We start from the raw sequence: 19,014 nt of genomic DNA, 5'->3' as shown, positions 1-19,014 counted from the left end.
GATAAACCTTTCTCTTTGTAACATCTTGTTCAATTTTGATTCTAATCATAATATTATTGAAAAACTGGGGATAGGGGGCCATGAATGGGTGTCCCTTATTTCACAACCCTAACTGTTATTTGTACAAAGAATATTATTGTAGAAGTTGGTAAAGACTCTTACCAAATAAGCAGATGCAAGGTTTAGAATTAAACTGTTAACAGCCCTCAGTGTAAAGCACCTGTTTGTGGTTTCATAAGTGGAAGGTGCAGAACGCCATTTAGCTTCAGGAACGTGAGTGCTTGTGCGTGGATGGAAATTTTCAAGTGAAAGCTGTCGCCTCCCCAGAACCTCAGAGTGTTTCGCGTTTCTAGAGACAGAGGCAGGGAACGTTGTCGACTATCGGAAAAAAAACATACATGTAGGAGGGGACAGTACCATCTCTGACGTTGCTAAGTGCACTTCAAATACAAAAATCCATATGATGAAAATGCATGATCTATTCTAAATGTTAGTCCTAGTTTTTATGAAATCAATCAAATATCAAGAGTTTTGAGACCAGAGAATTATTTTATTTTTTTTTACATGTGAACAACAGGAGAAATAACAATACTGGAGAATATAAACAATCTTTTAGATTTAGTCCTTTATTTAAAATTGTACATTAGACACTATAATCAGACACATTGCACTGAATGACAACTACAAGAAATAGAGAAAAACAAAACAAAATACAATACAATAGAAATATTACTGCCACTTGTTTATGTAGCCCATTTATTTCCATTTCACTGAAACATTAAACCTTTATAATAAGGCTACACACACAAAATTAAATAAATAAAGGAAAGATTCTCAGAAGTTGTCCTTAGCCCACTTAAATAGCCTATGGTAAATTCAGCTAATTCGTCATATTTTTCTCAGGAATGCATGAGTCACTTCAGGACATGTCTGTGGTAAACTGTAGCGACATGGAAATGACTCTATAAGGTTACAGCATCCAACGATCTACCTACATCAACTGCAGTTCAAGTTCAGGCGATGTGAAACTTGCAATTCAATCAGCAGATTTCAAAGTAGATCTCAAAGTAATGAATTGAAATCAATTCTCGGCTTAAATTAAATTAGCCATCTGAATTCAAATGGATGAGCGTTTACACTACAAGTGCAATGAGAACGAAAGTGACTTTGAACATTTTCACATATTGGTGAATCTCACTTTTATTTTGGACCCCAAATACCTCCGTATTTAACATAGTCCCATTTCAAACCTGTTGCCCGAAACAGGTAGCCTGGAAATCCAGACCTAAATCTAAAAGATTAATGGTCTGGCGTAGCCTAGAAATCTAGACGCACCCTAGCAGCAGCAACATTTATTTTGCAGCCAGTGTAGTCTAGCAACGCTCCGTTGACTTTCGAGCTGGAAAAACCAAACTCTAGTCAGGCCAATCAAATCGTGTATAGAGTCGGTGGGCGGGCTTAACGTAATGACGACAGAGTTGTGACGGTTCCGTGTGAATTCCCTGCTACTTGAAAACAAAAAAATGGCTGCTGCTGGCGAACAGCGGTCTTTCGAATCGGCTTTGGCCGCGACTCTGGAGGACTTGGAGTTAAGCTTTTCTTTGAGAAAAGGACAAAGAATGGCACTTAAGTCATTCTTAAAAAAGATGTGTTCGTAGTTTTGCTGACCAGATATGGCAAAAGTTTAATCTACTAGCTCCGCTGGTGGGAAAACGCTCTGGTTGGTTGTATCGCTATCCTATTGCGTGCAGAGGGAATTTGAAAGACAACCGTTTATCCCGCCCCTCGGATTGAGCCGTGCCAATGGTGAGTTGCCAGACCTAACATCTTGATGTAGGTCTGGCTTGCCAGGCTAGGTCTGGCGTCGACTAATGAAAATCGGCAAGTTTGAAGGGCGGCACCAAGCATGCATTTGAAAATCTCCCTGCACGCAATTGGATAACTCTACGACCAATCACAACAAGTTATCACTTAGCTACCAGCGGAGCTAACTGGTAGCAGAGCCGTCTACGGAGAGCCTGGCCACTCCCTATTGTACTGAATTTTGGTTGTAGTTCCACCAGAGTTCCACTGGGGGCGATCGCCCATGAGTGCAAAATAAATGGGAGTCTATGGAGCTAGACGGCTAAATTTGTCTCTTTCACCCGATTGCCGTTGAGAAATCTCAGATTTGATTGTAGGTTTTGCAAGTTCAACATGGGTTATAGGTCGAAAGTTGAATGAACGAGTACTTATGTCCTTTCGATTTCTTACAGGTTGAGTAGTTGTTGCTCATAACACGCTAGCATTCTGCTAATGAACGCTGATTGGTCAGTGAAGGACTGATTACGACCAGAGATACCGCTTGATGGCATCGTGTGTGTGTGTGTGTATTTTCGGCGTGGTCTTTTAAAACAACAAAACAAAAACTCTTCTAGCAAGTTTATTTACCTGTGTCAGCTGTGTTGTCGATGCCTCGAGAGAAAAGAAAGTGCAGAGAGCGAAAGCAGCAAAGTGACTGAAGGATTGCCGTAAAACAGTATCTCTGGTCGTACGACGTCATTGACATTTTAAAAGACTTTTTAAAGCAAATAAGTGACTCTAAAAAATCTAACACCCTGCAATGTGTAATTTATTTGCATCTCCTTTCAAATACAACATTTATTATATCAAAAAATTATATCCTGAGAAAAGTGGATTTTGAGGGGGTATAGCTCCATAAACCTCCATTCATTCTGCACTCGTCCTGTGAGCGCCCTCATATGGAACCAGAGTGGAACTGCAACCAGTTCAGAAGCCGGAATTTTACTGAGAGTGGAACTTCTCCCCTTATTAGACATTCTCTGCTGGTAGATTAGACTCTTACGTATCCGGTCGGCAAAAAAGCAAAAACGCCTTTCTTGCAAATGAACGATTCGAGCGCCGTCTTCTGTTCCTCTTTTAGAGAAAAAGTCTAAATCTTTCATTGTAGCGGCCAAAGCCGTTTCAAACAAATGGTGTTCATCCATAGCCATTTTACAATGTTTACTAATGACTTCGACGTCGCAGCGCTGTCGTCATCTCGGCTCTGGCCCGCCTATATCAAATAACCCGATGTGATTGGTGCAGCTCAGATCGAGGGGCATATTTAATGAGCATCATTACTCGACACCAGAGTAACTCGCTGAGCAAATTCAACTTGTGCTCTCGCGAGAACTCTGGATTAACAGGGTACGAAACAGGTGTAAACGGTGCTAAACAACCTCTAACATAAGATAGTTTTCTGATTGACTGTATTTACATCAGTCTCACAACATCTAATGAAGCCATTAAAAATGTATCATAAAAAAAAATTCTAAAATGTAATACAATTACAGCTCAGCACTGATTATTTGAGGTGTTATTATGTACACTTTGTTTTAAGGTGCCCTCGTTAGTTACAGTGTAATTATACTGAGTAATACTAGTTAACAACATGTACTTACTTACTATATAATTAGGGTTTGGGTTTGGTTTAGGGTTAGTTGATTAAATTTGTAATTATGCATAATTTACTGTTATTACCATAGTAAGAACAATTAAGATGTGTAACAGTGACACTGTATTGGCTCGTTGCACTGAGCGGTACGGAACAGCACAGCACAGTATGGTATGCAACGCAATTATTTCCCTTTCGATTGTCAGAAGTTGTGAATAGTACCAAAATACCGAACCGTATCACTTTTTTGGGACCCTTCCGTTGGGGTACCTGGCTAGCACAGTAGTCCGGTACTTTAAAGGCTTGTTTCCACCGAGCTACAGAACAGTATTCGATACAGTAGGCCTATACCCTGATCCGTTTGTTGGCGGTATCAGGGTTACCATCCCGAATCTTACTGTAATGTACCCCTCGGTGGAAACAAGCCACTCTGGTTACTCTTTATTTTAAGGTGACATAGTTACATTACTCACTGAAATAAGAGTAATATTCATGAACTAGCCTACATGTACTTACTACAAAGTTACGGTTAGGGTTGGGTTTAGGTTAGTTACTTGTAATTATGCATAATTTTCTGTTATGACTATAGTAAGTAGGCTACATGTCACCTTAAAATAAATTGTTACCAAATAAAGTATTACCTTAAGTAGAAATTTTATTTAGTTAATCGCAGTTAATAGCAATTAAAAACAATTAGCAATAAACTAGTTATATAACAACTATTACTTGCCTTCAAAATATTCCACAAAAAGAAACATCGAGGCCAATGAAAATTGCATTAGACAAGTAAGGACAGGCACTTGTCCCCAGATTCTTCAACAGGCTTTCTGCATACACTGTCTAAAGAGAATAAATGATAGAAGGATGAATAGAGAGTAGTCACACACACACACACACAAACATGGTCATATCGTCATTTAGGGGTACTCCACCTTTTCGAGAATCCACTTTCTTGTGGTTAAAAATGCAGTAGGTGTCTTTACACTTGTAGTACAGGAGTCCAGACAGAAGAAGAATGCCAGCGCATATCATGACCAGCCCTGGAATAAAATATGAATTCATGCTTAGCAAGAAAGATTCAAATTGTAATTGATTAATAAATCTGGGCTGGAAGCAATGAAGAAAGAGTACATAAGCTGTAGAAGCGGTCTTTGGTGGGAGAGGAGGCCGTAGTTCTTGAAGGGGCTGCAGAAGTGATGGTGGTTTTCTTCAGTGAGGTTGTCTTCAGTGGGGTTGTCTTCAGTGGGGTTGTACACACTTTGGGAGCCTCTTCTGATGCATTTTTGCAGACGGCATCAGACGTTCTGGTGCCTGGGATCTCAATCCCACTTTTGCATCTACAGAAAGAAAAGAAAAAACATTCTGATGAAATTCTGTCATCATTTACTCACGCTGATATCATAACAAACCTGTAGCTACGACTTCCTTTCTTCTTCAAAACACAAAGTGTTATTTTGATGAATAGTATTTTTCTTGTCCATACAATGAAAGTTTAATTTGATCAAAATATCTTCTTTTATGTTCCACAGAAAGAAAGAGTCATACAGGTTTGGAATGACGTGAGGGTGAGTAAATGATAGGTGAGCTTTCCCTTTTGAAATGTTACTGCTGAATCATCAAAAATGCACAAGGTGATCATACATTGAAATGAAGCTGCTGAGATGATTAATATGCTTTAGGGTCATCAATGAAATTCATTCGACTTTTTTACTGGGGAATTTTTATGCTTTAGCTCGCCTTCATACACAGGGTCTCCTTCGCATCTCTGAGCTCGGGAACATCGTTCTCGGTTGTCTCCCCTTGACAACAGCACTGTTTTTTTTTTTTTGCATGAGGCTATCAAACCATATATCTTTTGACATTAATTTCCTTTTTTTTTATCATAAAAACTTACACTCTCCATTTTTGACAAGTTGAGTCATCTTTGTCTGAGAAGTAGCCTTTGTGACATTCACTGCAAGTCTCTCCTAGAAGAGAGACATATATTCCAAGTTTAATAAGATTCACTTTAGTCAGTTGATGTGATTCAGTAAGGTAGGATTTAATGCTTACCTCTTACTTCAGAACCTTTTTTACATACGCAATTCTGTTGTGTATTATCAGTGGGTGTAAAACCTTCCTTACATTTGCACAGAATGTCTGTTGTAGATGTGCATTTAACGACAACCATACTACCTGAGGGGAAAAACAATACATGTTGAAAATCTAAATATTGGACTAGAATTGCTTTTTCTCTGTCTTTGCCTTCATTTCCATATATTCAATATAGTGTCAGTTAAACGCCACAGTATCTTATAGCATTACATATATTATACACTAACATTCTCAGTTACTGAATCTAGGTGCCTGGAACTTACCTTTTCCACATTCACTGCAGTGTTTACAGTGAATATTTTGTCCACTTTTGGGGTTGTACTTATTTTCTGGACAGGCCACACATTTCTGTGTTTGGTAAACAAGCATCTCACCTACAATTAACAGACATCATTTATGAGGCGTTTCATTCGACAAATATAAATTTAGACACAACAGTGGATCCCAAATCCCGGTACTCAACCATAATCATATACATACCTGCAGGGCAATCTTTAGCGCTTGCATTTTGTTGAAGTAAAAGCAAACACAGGAGAGTTGAGAGGACTTTCATGTAGAAGAACATAACAGCAGTGACACCGTAGTATATAGTTGGAACTGTGTGTAACCCTCAAACCAGAAGAAATAGACTGAAACCTCAGACAAGGACAAGGTGACATTTAACCTATCAACAGGAACCTCCCCCACTCTAACGGTGGAAATTATTATAGTACAGTGTTTCTTGTGTTAATAATGTCAAAATCCTTAAGTTAGAGCCCTCTTTATATGAAAATATATATTTAAAAATAGCCATTATTCATCTGTTGAATTAAAATAAATAAAATAAAACCTGACACATATAAATGCTTTAAAATAAAATTAAAAGCGGTTTCTGAAGATTTGCCATTGCTACTATACATTTTTTGGCAGATTTACCATCCTTTTAATTATCAATTTCTAACTACATACAACTGCTTTTTTTCACTTCTCTCTGAAATCTCTGGAACTAGATTTTTTTTGGAACTGGATACTTTCTATTCTATTTTTCTCTGAAACAGAATAGGAAGTAAAATCTACTGTAATTACTTTCATCATGCAGTTTGCTAATCTCTGTCCTGTGTGCCACATCCATAAAATATTCAATGTTCTAACATATAAATGTTCTCATGATAGAATAGATAGGGAACATACTGTAAAAGGAAAATTACAATTCGTCAATTTGAATTATTATCTCTGTGGACAGCCATTTAATATTTCTAACATGCCAAATTCCGAGTAATAACCTAGACTTTTCTAATGGCATTAATTAATTTTCCAAGTTTTCAAAACGTAATTTTTATGTTTTCAAGATAACTATCTGTTGTCACTTCTTTCTTTTTTTCTAAATGTTATTTTCTAAATGTTAGCATCTCTAGTTTTCATTTGATTCTTGAAAACATCAGGTTTGGTACACATTTATTTATTGATCTTGATGAGGCAATCAAATGAAATGACACACTCAGTTGCAATTTGTGAAAGTGCTCTCTATTCTAATGACTCAGAGATGTTTTGCATAGGAAAAAACTATTCTTTAGATTTACTGAAAACAGGTAAGGTCTGACACATTTAGCACAGAGTAGTTGAGGTTCCTTGGTTTCCTGGTCTGCTGTGCAAGAAAAAAAAAAAGAAAAAAAAAAGGTAATGTTACACGTGTGTTCTGTTCTACTTTTTATCATCAGTTTAGAAAAAAATTATAAACTGGGTCATTTAGTACAAAACAATTTGAATATTAACAACCAATGGAGTTGTCAAGGCGACACATTGAAAAACACTGGAAAACTAGTCATTGTAAAGAAAAAAAAAACTGCAACGAACTGCATTTTTGCAGAAAAGAGTGCAGAGCTTCCATTTACCATGACATAGTGTAGATTTTATCTTCAGCTTGTTCCGGTCGTCAAACAGAGGAGTCTGTGATCCTCTATGAGAAAGAGGATTTCAAAAGTCCTTATAAATATGTAAAGAGTTATGACAGATACCATAAAGGGATACAAAGGAAAATAAAACATAACTGAAAAGATACTTTGACTAAACTGGGTGTTTTCCCTATTTAACTGAGCACTGAAAACAAAATGACTGTGCTAATAGGCTTTTTGTTATGCAGCTTACTCAGCTCCGAAGATAAAGATAGAAAATGAAATAAAGGTGATGGTGGGGAATGACACATTGTTTGGAGTATTTACTCTCAGTCAGTGCATGGGGGTAAAAAAAAACAAGTGATGTGAATTACATTATCAGGTTACTTTTTAAAATAACTCAAAGTAACGCATTACTTTTACATTTACAACACCATCCGAAAACTTTTTTTTCTTCAAATCAAATCAAATTTTATTTATAAAGCACATTTAAAATCAACCTTGGTTAGCCAAAGTGCTGTACATGAAAGAGAAACAAAAAGGAAAAAATAGATGAAGATGAAGCTGAAGATGAAGACAATAAGTTTTAAGCATGGATTTAAATGCAGTTAATGTAGAAGTATAGTTCTAACATGCAGTGGCAGGTTATTCCACAACTTATAGGCCAGCCACTGCAAAAGCTCGATCCATTTTCTTCCAAATAAACACTGAACATCTTGACTGAATTCAAACCCTTGACTGAAACATCTCCTGACCTACCTGTAACGTGTTCTGTTTTAGTTTTATTTTCTCTCTATTTGCTCTGGTCCCATTTGCCTGTTCTTATTATTTCCCTCGATTACTCATTCACACTTCACACAGTTAGTTCCAATAGTTATTGATTTCGTTCACCTGTTGTTTAATCAGAATCATCATTCCCTATATTAGCCCCCTGAGTTTTCCTCAGTTCTTTGTCCATTATTGTTGAAGTTACATGTTTGTGGATTATATTAAAGTCTGTTTTTCCTTCTACTCCCTCGTCGTGCGATTACTTGCAACTTCCCAACTGTCGCAACACAGAAGGAGACAGACAGGTAGTGCAAACGGTGTTTATTGAAGCAGAGTGGTGGTAAACAGCGGGAACCAGACGTGACTACCTCTGCTCACTGAAATGGTTTCATTTTTTCAACCAAAATGTTTACCGGCACTTTTCTTCTTAAGGGGACAATAAATTCAGTAGAGTCAGTGCACTGATATTGAATTACTGTAGTTATATGATAACTTTTTTTAATTTTATTTTTTTTATTGGTCAACCAAACATCCATATCTCAAACTTTGGGGAGTTTCAACTCACATTTTAAAGCTCTCTAAAGCCCGATACACCTCCAGCCAAATGTTCACACAGCGTTCTCAACTCCAAAACATGTAAACAACACTAAAAGATTATTACCATGAAGTTTCATTTCATCATGGGTGAATGTCAAAGACTTTCCCCGTTTCCGATGCTTGAATGAAGAGAGATTTATCTTATCTTATTTCAATCAAATGTCATACCACTTCAATGGTTCAATGGGCCCTATGGGTTCTTGACTCAATTTTAAGGAAACCTTTATGAAAAAAAAGGTTCTAAGGAGAGATGTCTTAAATGATTGCATAATACCGTACTTTCAATACTTTTCAATATACTTTTCAATAGGTTATTTAGGGGAGAGCGGGGCACAACCTAACGCTTTTTGACTTTCTCAGTTTGTGTAAATCTACTTATGGTTCAGAGTATTTATTTTTTCCCACATTAATTTCCCACATGTCTAGTACAATTATGTGGTTTTGTTTTATTAATACAGTATATACTTTTTTCTTGACATACCCCGAAAGAATGGAAGTGAAATGTGACAACATGCCCCATAGGTGGGGTACATTGTAACATGTGTGGGGTACATTGTAACATAACATATGACAGATTAAAATGTTATCTGATCTAATAAAAAATATATACAAAACAAACTAAAATATTTTCTAAATAAAATACAATTAAAAAACTTTTTCATATAAAATAATGGCAATTTTTTATAATTAAATATAAACACATTTTTGAGTTTTGACTACGAACACATGAAAACAAAGCTATACAACATAGTTCAAAACAAATAAATAATTAGTCATTTCTGAACATTGACTCTCAGTCTTTATTCACCTTTTTCTCACGTTTTCCCAATAAAATTAATAAAAGTATAGAATATAATAGCATATTTCTAATAGGGGCACATTGTAACGCAGTGTTACAACATGCCCTGCCTGGACAACTGGGATTTAAACCCTGCTAGTGTCTTCTGCTAGTTAGCGAAGCATTAAAGAACTATCTCAACTGTTAAATAACATCTTGGAGATTAAAATAATATCAGATTTGTCTTATTTTAAATAAACACAAAAAATAGAGATGAAAAATTAACTTAAGTAAGAAATTTACTTTTGCTTTGGTTTAATAAATGTCTATGTATATCTTCCAAAAAAAAATAATAATTTTGGCGGAATTTTTTTTTCATATAGTGTTGATATGGCAACTAGTAAATACACGAAGTTTCGTCATCCATGCATGTGCGGAAGTATTTAAAACAAGCGTGTTACAACTAGCCCCGCGTTAGGTTGTGCCCCGCGCTCCCCTAAATTATTTCGAGTGATAAAGTATTGCAAGCTGTTTAATTCATAAAATTTAATCAACATTTAATTTAAAAATAATTTAATTCAAACTAAATTCATAAAATGTTTCCATAAACCTTTTCTTTTAAGATTGAAAAAAATGTATCAACTCCATTCAGAGAAGTATACAAATCATTGCATAGGTGTTTCTTAAACTATGGGCACTTTTGGTCCTGTGGGCTTACAATCTCTCTTGAAACATACTCAATACTCAATCACACTCTCACATGCTTTCATTTTAATTTTAATTAATTTGTCCTCTATCAATATCCGAGTCTAGGCCTATATAAATGCATCGCAGAATGTCATGAACATTTCCTCTACATCTCAATTTATGTATTGTGTTCCATATATTTAATATGTGTTTTATTCCATGCTGGGGAATGACTCTACAATTATGGGGCAGTCATGTTTTTAAATAATTAAATTTAAATAATTGAATTACACAATGTAAATGTAAAAAGTTTATCATCATGGTTTTAAACATATAATAATAATAATGTTATAATGGATATTCATAGTCTATAAAGTTCTGGTTTTGGACATGGATAAAACAATATCCAACTATATAAAACACATATTTGTAGCAAAAGAAATTATGAATAGTATAACTTTTAATGTCATAAAAAAGGGAAAAAAGACATGTTTGATTTCACAAAAATATGTCGCTTGAACATAAAAGTAACTGAAGTTGAAGAAACACCCATATATCTACTAATTTCTGTGGAGAATCACAGATTTAATTCTTTAAATACTTTAAATAATTAGAGATTGAAATACTCACTCCAGGCCGACAGATGGCGATGATGACACAGCAAATATTTTCAAACCTCCATATGATGACGTAATCTCTACGCGAAGAAGAAGACGGCCCTCCGCTTTGTTTACTATTAGAGATGGATGTTCAATCACATTTTGTTTCTGAAAGCACTGACTATCTTATTTAACAACCGACATTAGAATGTAAGGTAGAATCAACACAGCATGGAGGAATCGTGGGATTTTGAATTCTTGTCTCGTATGGTTGATAGTCTGGTTTCCTTTCTGTCCGAATTTGTGGACGATTGGCTGGCCAACGACATGAGAGTTGCAGTGTTTAAAATCCTGTTCAGCTGGCTTGTCATCAGTCTTGTTGCTATCCACTTTGCATGGAAAGTGTACGGGAACACTGTCAACGATATGTACTACCGACAGGGTGAGTATTTTCTGAGGTGCTCTGCATAATCCAAAATAAATAGTCCTACTGTATAAAACGTTTTGTGACCATACACTGCCCGGCCCAAAAAAAGTCGCTGTCTGGATTTAAATTGGCAAATGCTAGTTTCTAGCATGTTATATGTTTGGAAACAGTTCTTCTAACACTAATTGATGGAGTGTGTAGCTTTTCATTTGTTTGAACAACCAACCATAAACTGATGCACCACTTGATGGAAATAACATTTCAACATTTATTTCCATCACGGTGCATGGTCAAGATCTTGTATTGAGAATGCAAGAGTCCAGCACTCTGTAAAGTCTCCTCCAGCACATCCCAAAGACTTTCAATGAGTTTAAGGTCTGGACTCAGAGGTGCCAATTTATGTGTGAAAATGATTCTTCATGCTCACTCCAACCATTCATTCACAATTTGAGCCTGATGGATCTTGACATTGTCATCCTGGAATATGGTCATGATATGTTTTCCAACATGGATGTTTAAGAAATGAAAAGCTACACACTCCATCAGTTAGGGTTTGAAGAACTGTTCCCAAACATATACTGTAACATGCTAGAAATTTAATGATCCAATCATAGACTCTTAAGCATTTAAGATTTTTTGGGGGGGCCTTTCAGTGTATATTGTGTATTTTAAAAAGTAGTACTTGGTCTAATAGTTTGTGATCATTTCTCAGGGACTGGAGGACAGAATGGCGGTACCCCTGACACGGCGCCTCACCTGAGCGGATGGTAGTTGACCCGCCTTTCTGTTGTTCTCTTCATGAAAGATTTGTTGTCCTTAAGTTACAAGTGAACTTAAGACTCAGGATTTAATTTATCTTTGGCTGGATTATGATGCTTTCCTCATTGTAATTTGGAATATGATTTAAAAAAATTGCGTGTGAAAAATTAGAATATTAAAATGTTTGAATATTGAAAAATATAACATTTTAACTCAAATGGACTGAACAATTCACTGACAAGACAAATCGAATCGTTCTGAACGCTTCATTTGCCGAAGCGTCTCATAATGAGCCCTGAACTGATGAGTGAGCTGGTAGCATTATGACTCTGCCTAGGATTTTACTGATGGACAGAGAATGGCTTCACTGAAACTGTAATAAACAGCACTAATAATAAAACACTATAAAAAAAAGTAGCTTGATATTAGAAACATCAGTATTTTGTTTTAGTATGTAGGCTAATTAGTACATAGCCCTTTAATGAAAACGCCTGTTAAATCCAATGTTTTCCATTTTTCCTAGGGAAAGTGCAGCTGGTGATGCCAAGAAAACCCACCGTGAGTGATGTACCTGCAACTGGACTAAGAACACACACACACACACACACACACACCCGTTGGAGAAAAGCAATTGCATTCCTTCAAGAACATTAAATGCATCAGAATTTGTACTAATTAGATCATTTTAACTTGTGAAGATGTCTGTGATGGACTGTGGTGCAAAACTCAAGGCCCAAACACATGAATATATGCTCGAAAATACACGACTGAACGGTGCTGTGCACTGGAAAGGGAGCTCTAAAGGAGGATACTGTGATATCTAGCAGCTCTGACTCTTTTAAGATGTTTGTTTGGATTGAACTCTTTAAGCTAGTAGATAACAAGACTTAAACAATTCTCATACCATATCATTTGACTAAAAACTGACAAGAGTACTAGTCAAAATGCAAGTCCCAGATGTTCACTGTCATTTGGTCTGTAGAAATCAAACTGATTTCAGTAATATAAGAAAATAGACTTGATTGTACAGAAATAAGAAGACATTTAGTACCTCTGTGTCCAAAAGGGTACAGCTGTCTTTTTGCAGTGCAAATAATAAATACAATTTGTACCTAATTTTGTGTATTGGTTTCCTGTTATTTATTTCATGAGCAAATTGTATTTCAATGTATTGCAGTACACATTAAAAAGCACCTTACTTTGTTTCAGGACTCATTAATGGGGGGAAAAGAAGACATTAAAAGTGGTTAAAATAAGTGATATTGTGGAAAAATCTTAAAAAGTGCACTTCTGGTAGTGAACCCATTTGATAATGAGCAGATGAATTGAATCAGGTGTGTTTGATTAGGGAGACAAAGAAAACGTGCAGTGTTGGGGGTCCTTCAGGAGCAGGGTTGAAGAACACTGCCTTAGAGGAAAGAAATATTTATTCCCCCATAATTGTGTTGCTTCCAAACACAAATCAACCTAATGTCAAATTACTGGAAGTGTCTGGGGTGATGGTGGCAGCAGCATAACATGCACATCCATCACATTGGTTCCTGTCAGTCCAGGCATGAGTAACCGTCGTCCTTCAGAGAGCTGTGAGAAAAATGTGAACGAATCATTATTGGTGAGAAAGCCATCAATGTCCAGACCTTGAGACATGGCCTCTTCCATCAGTTCCCCATCTGTGACGGCACCCGCTGCCTCAGTGGGGCCGTCCTGTCCATCGGTTCCTCCACTGAGAAACACTGCACCGCTCTTCACTTCACCACCACTGAGCTCGAGCCCCACCCGCAGAGCCAACTCCTGGTTCCTCCCTCCCCTGCCCTTTCCTGTCAGTTGCACAGTGGGTTCTCCTCCAGCTAGCAGACAGGTCGCACCCCATCCTTCCTTCCTCTCCTCTACAAGCACGTTCATGGTGCGACACAAATCCCAGCTTTCTATCCCAACATCTGGCCCTAGCTGAAGGATCTCTGCAGCAAGCTCTGGAGGAGGTTCCTTTCCTGGGGAGCATGCAAAACTTGAGAGCAGCCCGTATAGTCGTGCAACGGAGCGAACGTCACCACACACTCCTGGAGCTAGAATGACAGGCCGAAGTCCAAATTCAATGGCCTTACGGCTTGCACATTCAAGAGCAATGGTGTTTGAGCCAATTACAACGTTTGAAACATGGTCTTTGACTTCATGTGGCTGTTCTTGCACCTGCAATTCACAAGGCCTAGCTTTGCTAAGCACCTCTTTTACAGAGGAAGGAAGAGAGTCGGAGAGCTTATAACGATCCAAGATAGCCCAGACCTCCTCTGGCCGGGAGACACTCCTGACTGTTGGACCGCTGGCTATCAAATCCAGAGGATCTCCAATAACATCTGACAGAATCAGTGCCACCACCTTCAAGACAATGTGATGTCAGAGAGAGTAAATATTATGCTTTACTAACATCGTGGGGTATTGCTTAATATTCATTTTTCTCTGAGGAACAAGGGGAAAGATATTCAAAAAAACTATAATTTGCTATTAAATGAGTACAAGCAATGTGCAATTCTGCTGAATGGATTCTTTTAAAAGACCTTTTAAAAGTGTTCTATGTCTTTGTTATGTAAGTGTGTTGTGTTTTTATGTAATAGTGCTGTTTTACTAATACATTGTCTGGAGCTAAAGTTCAGTGTGTGGACATCTATCTTTTTTTCCGTTTAAGTTTTTTTCTTCTTTTGTCCTCACATAAGCCCAATTCTGGGATTTGGGAGTGTACACCTATTTTTGGATTATGTAATTGTGTTACCTTGGCTGGGTTGGCACATTGGGCAAGGCCTCCACCCTTTAACAATGACAGGGCTCGTCTCACTGTATTCAACTCCTGAATTGTTGCACCAGCTGCTGCGAGTTTTCGTGTCACATCCTGTTTCTCCTGCAAGGACATGGGTGGGGCTGGAGCAGGTAAAAGAGCAGAACCACCACCTGTGAATAGATGCATGTAAAAACATGAACATTTCAACAAATACACAACTTTATAAAAGCTTGGGGTGAGTGAGATTTTTTTCTTCTTTTGAAAGAAATTAATACTTTTTTTGAGCAAGGATGCATTAAATGGATCAAAACTGACAGTAAAGACATTTATAATGTTACACAATATTTATATTTCAAATAAAGATCTTTTGAACTTTCCATTTGTCAAAAAATTCTGGAAAAAATTATAATAATCATAGTTTCCACAAAAATATTAAGCAGCACAACTGTTTTCAAATTTGATAATAATAAAAAATGTCTCTTGAGCACCAAATTGACTTATTAGAATGATCATGTGACACTGATGCCTGGAGTAATAATTTCACAATATTACTGTTTGTACTGTATTTTGGATCAAATAAATGCAGCCTTGGTGAGACTGCTTTAAAAAAAACAAAAACAAAAAAAGTATTAAATAAAATTATACTGACCCCAAACTTTTGAACGGTAGTGCATGTTGTAAAGGAAAACTGATTATACAGGAAGAAAATAAGTCCCAGTACCAGAGATGAGCACAAGCAGCACATCTTTCTCAGTCAGACCGCTGGCCAGTTCTCGTATACACTCTGCTGACTTCAGGGCATCTCTATCTGGTAAATTGTGCTTTGCTCCTTCCATCACTGTAATTCTGCTGTGACTTTCAAGCAGCATCTTCCTGAGCAGACATACAAACAAGTGTTTCTCAGTGAAAGACCTAGCTGAAAACTGGAAGCCAGTTTGATGTCAAGGCTATATGGGTAAATCTCATGAAGTGTCCACATCATATTTCATTCCTTTTTCACAAACAGTCTACTTTTATTTATCCTTCAGTTTTAAAATTAAATATAATACCTGGGCATTTCTGGCTAACCACTAAGCATTTTGATGGCAAGTTAAAAATCCCAGTTTATTTCTATATAAACTAATTATAAAGCTCATTTAACAGAACTCAGGCACATTAAAATGTTTGTTTTTTAAACACTAAAATACTTACGCTTTCCCATGATTTCGCAGTGTATTCTGGATACCATGAGGCACACTGACCACCCCTTTAATTAGATGGTCCCCTACAATCCTCTCTGCTTCTGCTGCCATGCCCAGCACCGCCTTACCAAACCCCACCAAATAAAGGTTATTGGTAAGTGTGAAACTCTGTCCACCCACAAGTAGTTTGTCTCCATGTCGCTCCAGACTCCTGCGAACCACTGTGTCTGGCTGCACAGCTTCAACCGCAGCAGAAAACACAGCCCGGGCTCGCGTGTCTAATGACGACATACTGCGAGAGTACAATGATGCTAAGCCCACCCGCAGTGGGTGCTGCAGGTGAAGAGAACGTGAGAGAGCAAGAATCTGAGCCATGTACCACTCAAACTATCCACATCAGATAAAGAGAGCCACTTAACACCTGAGGAGAGAAAGAGATTAAAGCCAGGCTGATTATTAATAACCAATTACACAGATTTTAATTAGCATTGATTTATATCTTATTTATTACCCCCTCTATTTCACTCACAATTACTTTATTGTTATCGAAATTCACTTTGTTGATGTCTAAAGGTAGCATTAGGTTACCGAAATCTGTTACCCTCTTTTATTTCACACACAATGTCTTTAATGTTACCCAAATTCACTATGGTGATGTTGAATCTCCTGTTTCATAACCCAAAAAACATTTTAGTTGGATGTGAACCGCTGTGGTTAGCAAAACTGACAAGGTAGCATTAGAGGTTAGCATTTAGCATTAAACTTATTCCAGATCCTAAAAAGTATCTCTTATGTGAACAGACAGGTCACCAATTAGGCATTAGAGGTTATTGAAATGTATCCCCCTCTATTTAAAACATACATTCAAACAATATTAGAAAGCATATGCTCTATGCACTTATACAGTATACAGTAGGGCCACCAAATCTAATGCTACCTTGTCGGATTTGGTGGCCCTGCTGTCTGCAGCTGTTCACAGCAGAGCAACATGCTTTCTAAGAAAAATAAATAATTTAAACAGCACCAGAGCAAATTTGCACAACATTAAAGCCATTGTGTTTGAAATAAAAGAGGGGGTAACAGATTTTGGAAACCTCTAATTGTGCCTTGTCAGATTTGGAAACCCTAAAATATTTAATATTTTCAGTAGGCTATACTTCCCCCCAATACTTAGGCCTACTCATTTACAAAATTTTACCAAGCAGGAACAGTTTCAACTAATGCAGATAATTCTCTCAATAACAAAAATCTCTAAACTACAACTAGCCTAAATTACCAATTGTAGTCAGCTAGAAACAGTGTGAATTCATAATATACATTTTCTGTCCCTTTTCAAACACCATTCTATCATAGTGACAGATCGTGATTTTAGGAAAACGTACCTGCACACTGTTCCTGGGAATTCTGAAGCTTTTTTATGAACTGACAAAACTTTTGAGAACTGCATTACACTGACGAGCCTGTGTATTGAACGAGTAATGATTGACTACAGTTGACCATAGGGCAGAGAGTAGTTTCAGAGCTAGTCAGTAACAAGAGGTTTATGGATTCATCAAGGGTCAATCCAACAACATTAGAGGGGGAGGTACGACAATAGCCTTTGACACTTGTTGACTTAAGTTTAAGTCCAGTCAAAGTGCAGGGGTCAGTGTGGATGCACCACCCTTACAGGCATTGAAAACATACGCATTTCCCCACAAATGACAACAAAAGATCATTTTTACCTCAATTCTTTTTCCATACTCAAACTTCTGGTCACTTCAGCTATAGAAAACAACATAAAATAAAAAAATACAACAGGAGTAAATAACCTACGTCTTGACGTCATATTAATTTCCGTATTAGTCAGACATGTTTACACATTCATAATTCCTCCGCCCCTTTTCTTTCCTTGTTGTGTACAAGATTGACTCACATGACGAACAAGTTACCAAAATAAAATACCCTCTCCATCGGTCGGCCAACAGACCCTCGTTCACGAACGGAAATGTCTTGTTCAGTGCCGCTCCAAATCGGTGTTTTGAACGAATCTTTTGTGAGCAAATCGTTTAAAACGCCGACTCGTTCTGTGAAGGGGGAGAGTTCGTTCGGTGGGTCTCTATCCAAATGTAAAACAGAACCAAATGCTCCTTCACAGCCCACGCTGGAATGCCATTGGCTGGATCTTGGGGCAGTCTAGGCAGGAAAACGAGTCAGCAGAGAATAAGAACGATTCGTTTGCATAATTATTCGTTTACCAACAAACACGATAACATAAACATTGCGTCACACAGCGGAGGTCAACTGACCTTCTATTACACACTTATAAAGTTGGAAATTCAAGTTGAGTCATGAAACACATATGCTACTTCAGCACTTCAATATCGTGATCTGTTTTGAAGAAGCAATGACATTTTTTCTTCAGAAGGTGGCAGTATTCAATAAGTAAGCTAAAACCATGACAACATACACTTGGAACATATCTAACAGGTTCAATTTAACACCAAAGTGTGCACAAACATAGTCATACTTCACAAAGCCTACAGTTTAGCAGTTAGCCTATTTTATGTCACCAAAACAAGCAGAGGTGACCGCGTCATACCGTGTATGACATCATCCTTCCTGTTATCAGAGTCTCCCAGCTCCATCTGTTACTCACACCCATGGGGAGAAGAGTACAAACAAGCCCTCATTTACTGTACCAAACAACTTCATGAGCATTTTCACTGTGCAGGACTCAGGGCCTATTTTTATAAACCTACATTCTTGTTTATTGTCCCTGTAATTTTCATGGGAAGCAAGGGAAAATATGTTCTCCATGGGCCAGAAATGATAGCCTTAAAGTCAACATGAAATCAAAATGGACAATTCTTTTTTTCAACCTGTCACTCACATGAGTCCACAGCGATAAGTTAGCAAACCACAACCATCCAATCAATTACTAATGGACAAAATCAAATCCCGCCCTACATTTTTTTCGTGATCAAGAAGCCATTTCACTCGGATATGTTACAATATGGAAGAAAAGACAATCGCAACTTCCGCAAAGAGAAATGAACAGTATAATA

General features: G+C 37.3%; 3 protein-coding genes across 8 annotated transcripts; 1 reads left to right on the top strand and 2 right to left on the bottom strand.

Annotated features, from left to right (window-relative positions):
• Positions 1 to 545: 545 nt before the first annotated feature.
• LOC309513919 (tumor necrosis factor receptor superfamily member 9) lies at positions 546 to 11,016 on the bottom strand. Its single transcript, XM_082190027.1, has 9 exons — positions 10,862 to 11,016; positions 7,402 to 7,466; positions 6,011 to 6,139; positions 5,794 to 5,904; positions 5,489 to 5,611; positions 5,331 to 5,403; positions 4,568 to 4,773; positions 4,369 to 4,476; positions 546 to 4,276 (listed from the first exon to the last, which is right to left on the bottom strand). The coding sequence occupies exons 3-9, from the start codon at positions 6,093 to 6,095 to the stop codon at positions 4,215 to 4,217; spliced, it is 768 nt and encodes a 255-aa protein (XP_082046153.1). The 5' UTR covers positions 6,096 to 6,139; positions 7,402 to 7,466; positions 10,862 to 11,016; the 3' UTR covers positions 546 to 4,214.
• Positions 10,921 to 13,132, top strand: tcta (T cell leukemia translocation altered). Its single transcript, XM_082190028.1, has 3 exons — positions 10,921 to 11,272; positions 11,970 to 12,024; positions 12,540 to 13,132. Exons 1-3 carry the CDS (start codon positions 11,062 to 11,064, stop codon positions 12,580 to 12,582), a joined length of 309 nt encoding a protein of 102 aa, XP_082046154.1. The 5' UTR covers positions 10,921 to 11,061; the 3' UTR covers positions 12,583 to 13,132.
• glyctk (glycerate kinase) lies at positions 13,133 to 18,350 on the bottom strand. Of its 6 annotated transcripts, none has more exons than XM_082190018.1 (7): positions 17,883 to 18,349; positions 17,692 to 17,731; positions 17,350 to 17,427; positions 15,978 to 16,388; positions 15,508 to 15,659; positions 14,781 to 14,956; positions 13,133 to 14,389 (listed from the first exon to the last, which is right to left on the bottom strand). In XM_082190018.1, exons 4-7 carry the CDS (start codon positions 16,340 to 16,342, stop codon positions 13,490 to 13,492), a joined length of 1,593 nt encoding a protein of 530 aa, XP_082046144.1. In that variant the 5' UTR covers positions 16,343 to 16,388; positions 17,350 to 17,427; positions 17,692 to 17,731; positions 17,883 to 18,349; the 3' UTR covers positions 13,133 to 13,489. The 6 variants fall into 6 exon arrangements, with proteins under 6 accessions (XP_082046144.1, XP_082046146.1, XP_082046147.1 ...); XM_082190020.1 differs by having other exon boundaries at positions 17,912 to 18,349; XM_082190021.1 differs by lacking the exon at positions 17,350 to 17,427 and having other exon boundaries at positions 17,912 to 18,350.
• Between the last annotated feature and the right edge of the window lie 664 nt (positions 18,351 to 19,014).

This window comes from Leuciscus leuciscus, assembly GCF_965113295.1.
Source record: "Leuciscus leuciscus genome assembly, chromosome: 14".
Taxonomy (NCBI): Eukaryota; Metazoa; Chordata; class Actinopteri; order Cypriniformes; family Leuciscidae; genus Leuciscus; species Leuciscus leuciscus.
This window is presented reverse-complemented; position numbering and strand designations above follow the sequence as displayed.

Excerpts from the sequence above, each read along its gene's own strand:
- glyctk (XM_082190017.1), bottom strand. The coding sequence starts at position 16,342 with ATGGCTCAGATTCTTGCTCTCTCACGTTCTCTTCACCTGCAGCACCCA. Across the intron at positions 15,660-15,977 it reads CTGCGAAATCATGGGAAAGC|GAAGATGCTGCTTGAAAGTC; the intron begins GTAAGTATTTTA and ends ATGTCTGCTCAG. Across the intron at positions 14,390-14,780 it reads AATGTGCCAACCCAGCCAAG|GTGGTGGCACTGATTCTGTC; the intron begins GTAACACAATTA and ends ATTGTCTTGAAG.
- LOC309513919 (XM_082190027.1), bottom strand. The coding sequence starts at position 6,095 with ATGTTCTTCTACATGAAAGTCCTCTCAACTCTCCTGTGTTTGCTTTTA. Across the intron at positions 5,612-5,793 it reads CTGCAGTGAATGTGGAAAAG|GTAGTATGGTTGTCGTTAAA; the intron begins GTAAGTTCCAGG and ends TTTTCCCCTCAG. Across the intron at positions 4,277-4,368 it reads GAAAGTGGATTCTCGAAAAG|ACAGTGTATGCAGAAAGCCT; the intron begins GTGGAGTACCCC and ends TATTCTCTTTAG.
- tcta (XM_082190028.1), top strand. The coding sequence starts at position 11,062 with ATGGAGGAATCGTGGGATTTTGAATTCTTGTCTCGTATGGTTGATAGT. Across the intron at positions 11,273-11,969 it reads CGATATGTACTACCGACAGG|GGACTGGAGGACAGAATGGC; the intron begins GTGAGTATTTTC and ends ATCATTTCTCAG. Across the intron at positions 12,025-12,539 it reads GCGCCTCACCTGAGCGGATG|GGAAAGTGCAGCTGGTGATG; the intron begins GTAGTTGACCCG and ends CATTTTTCCTAG.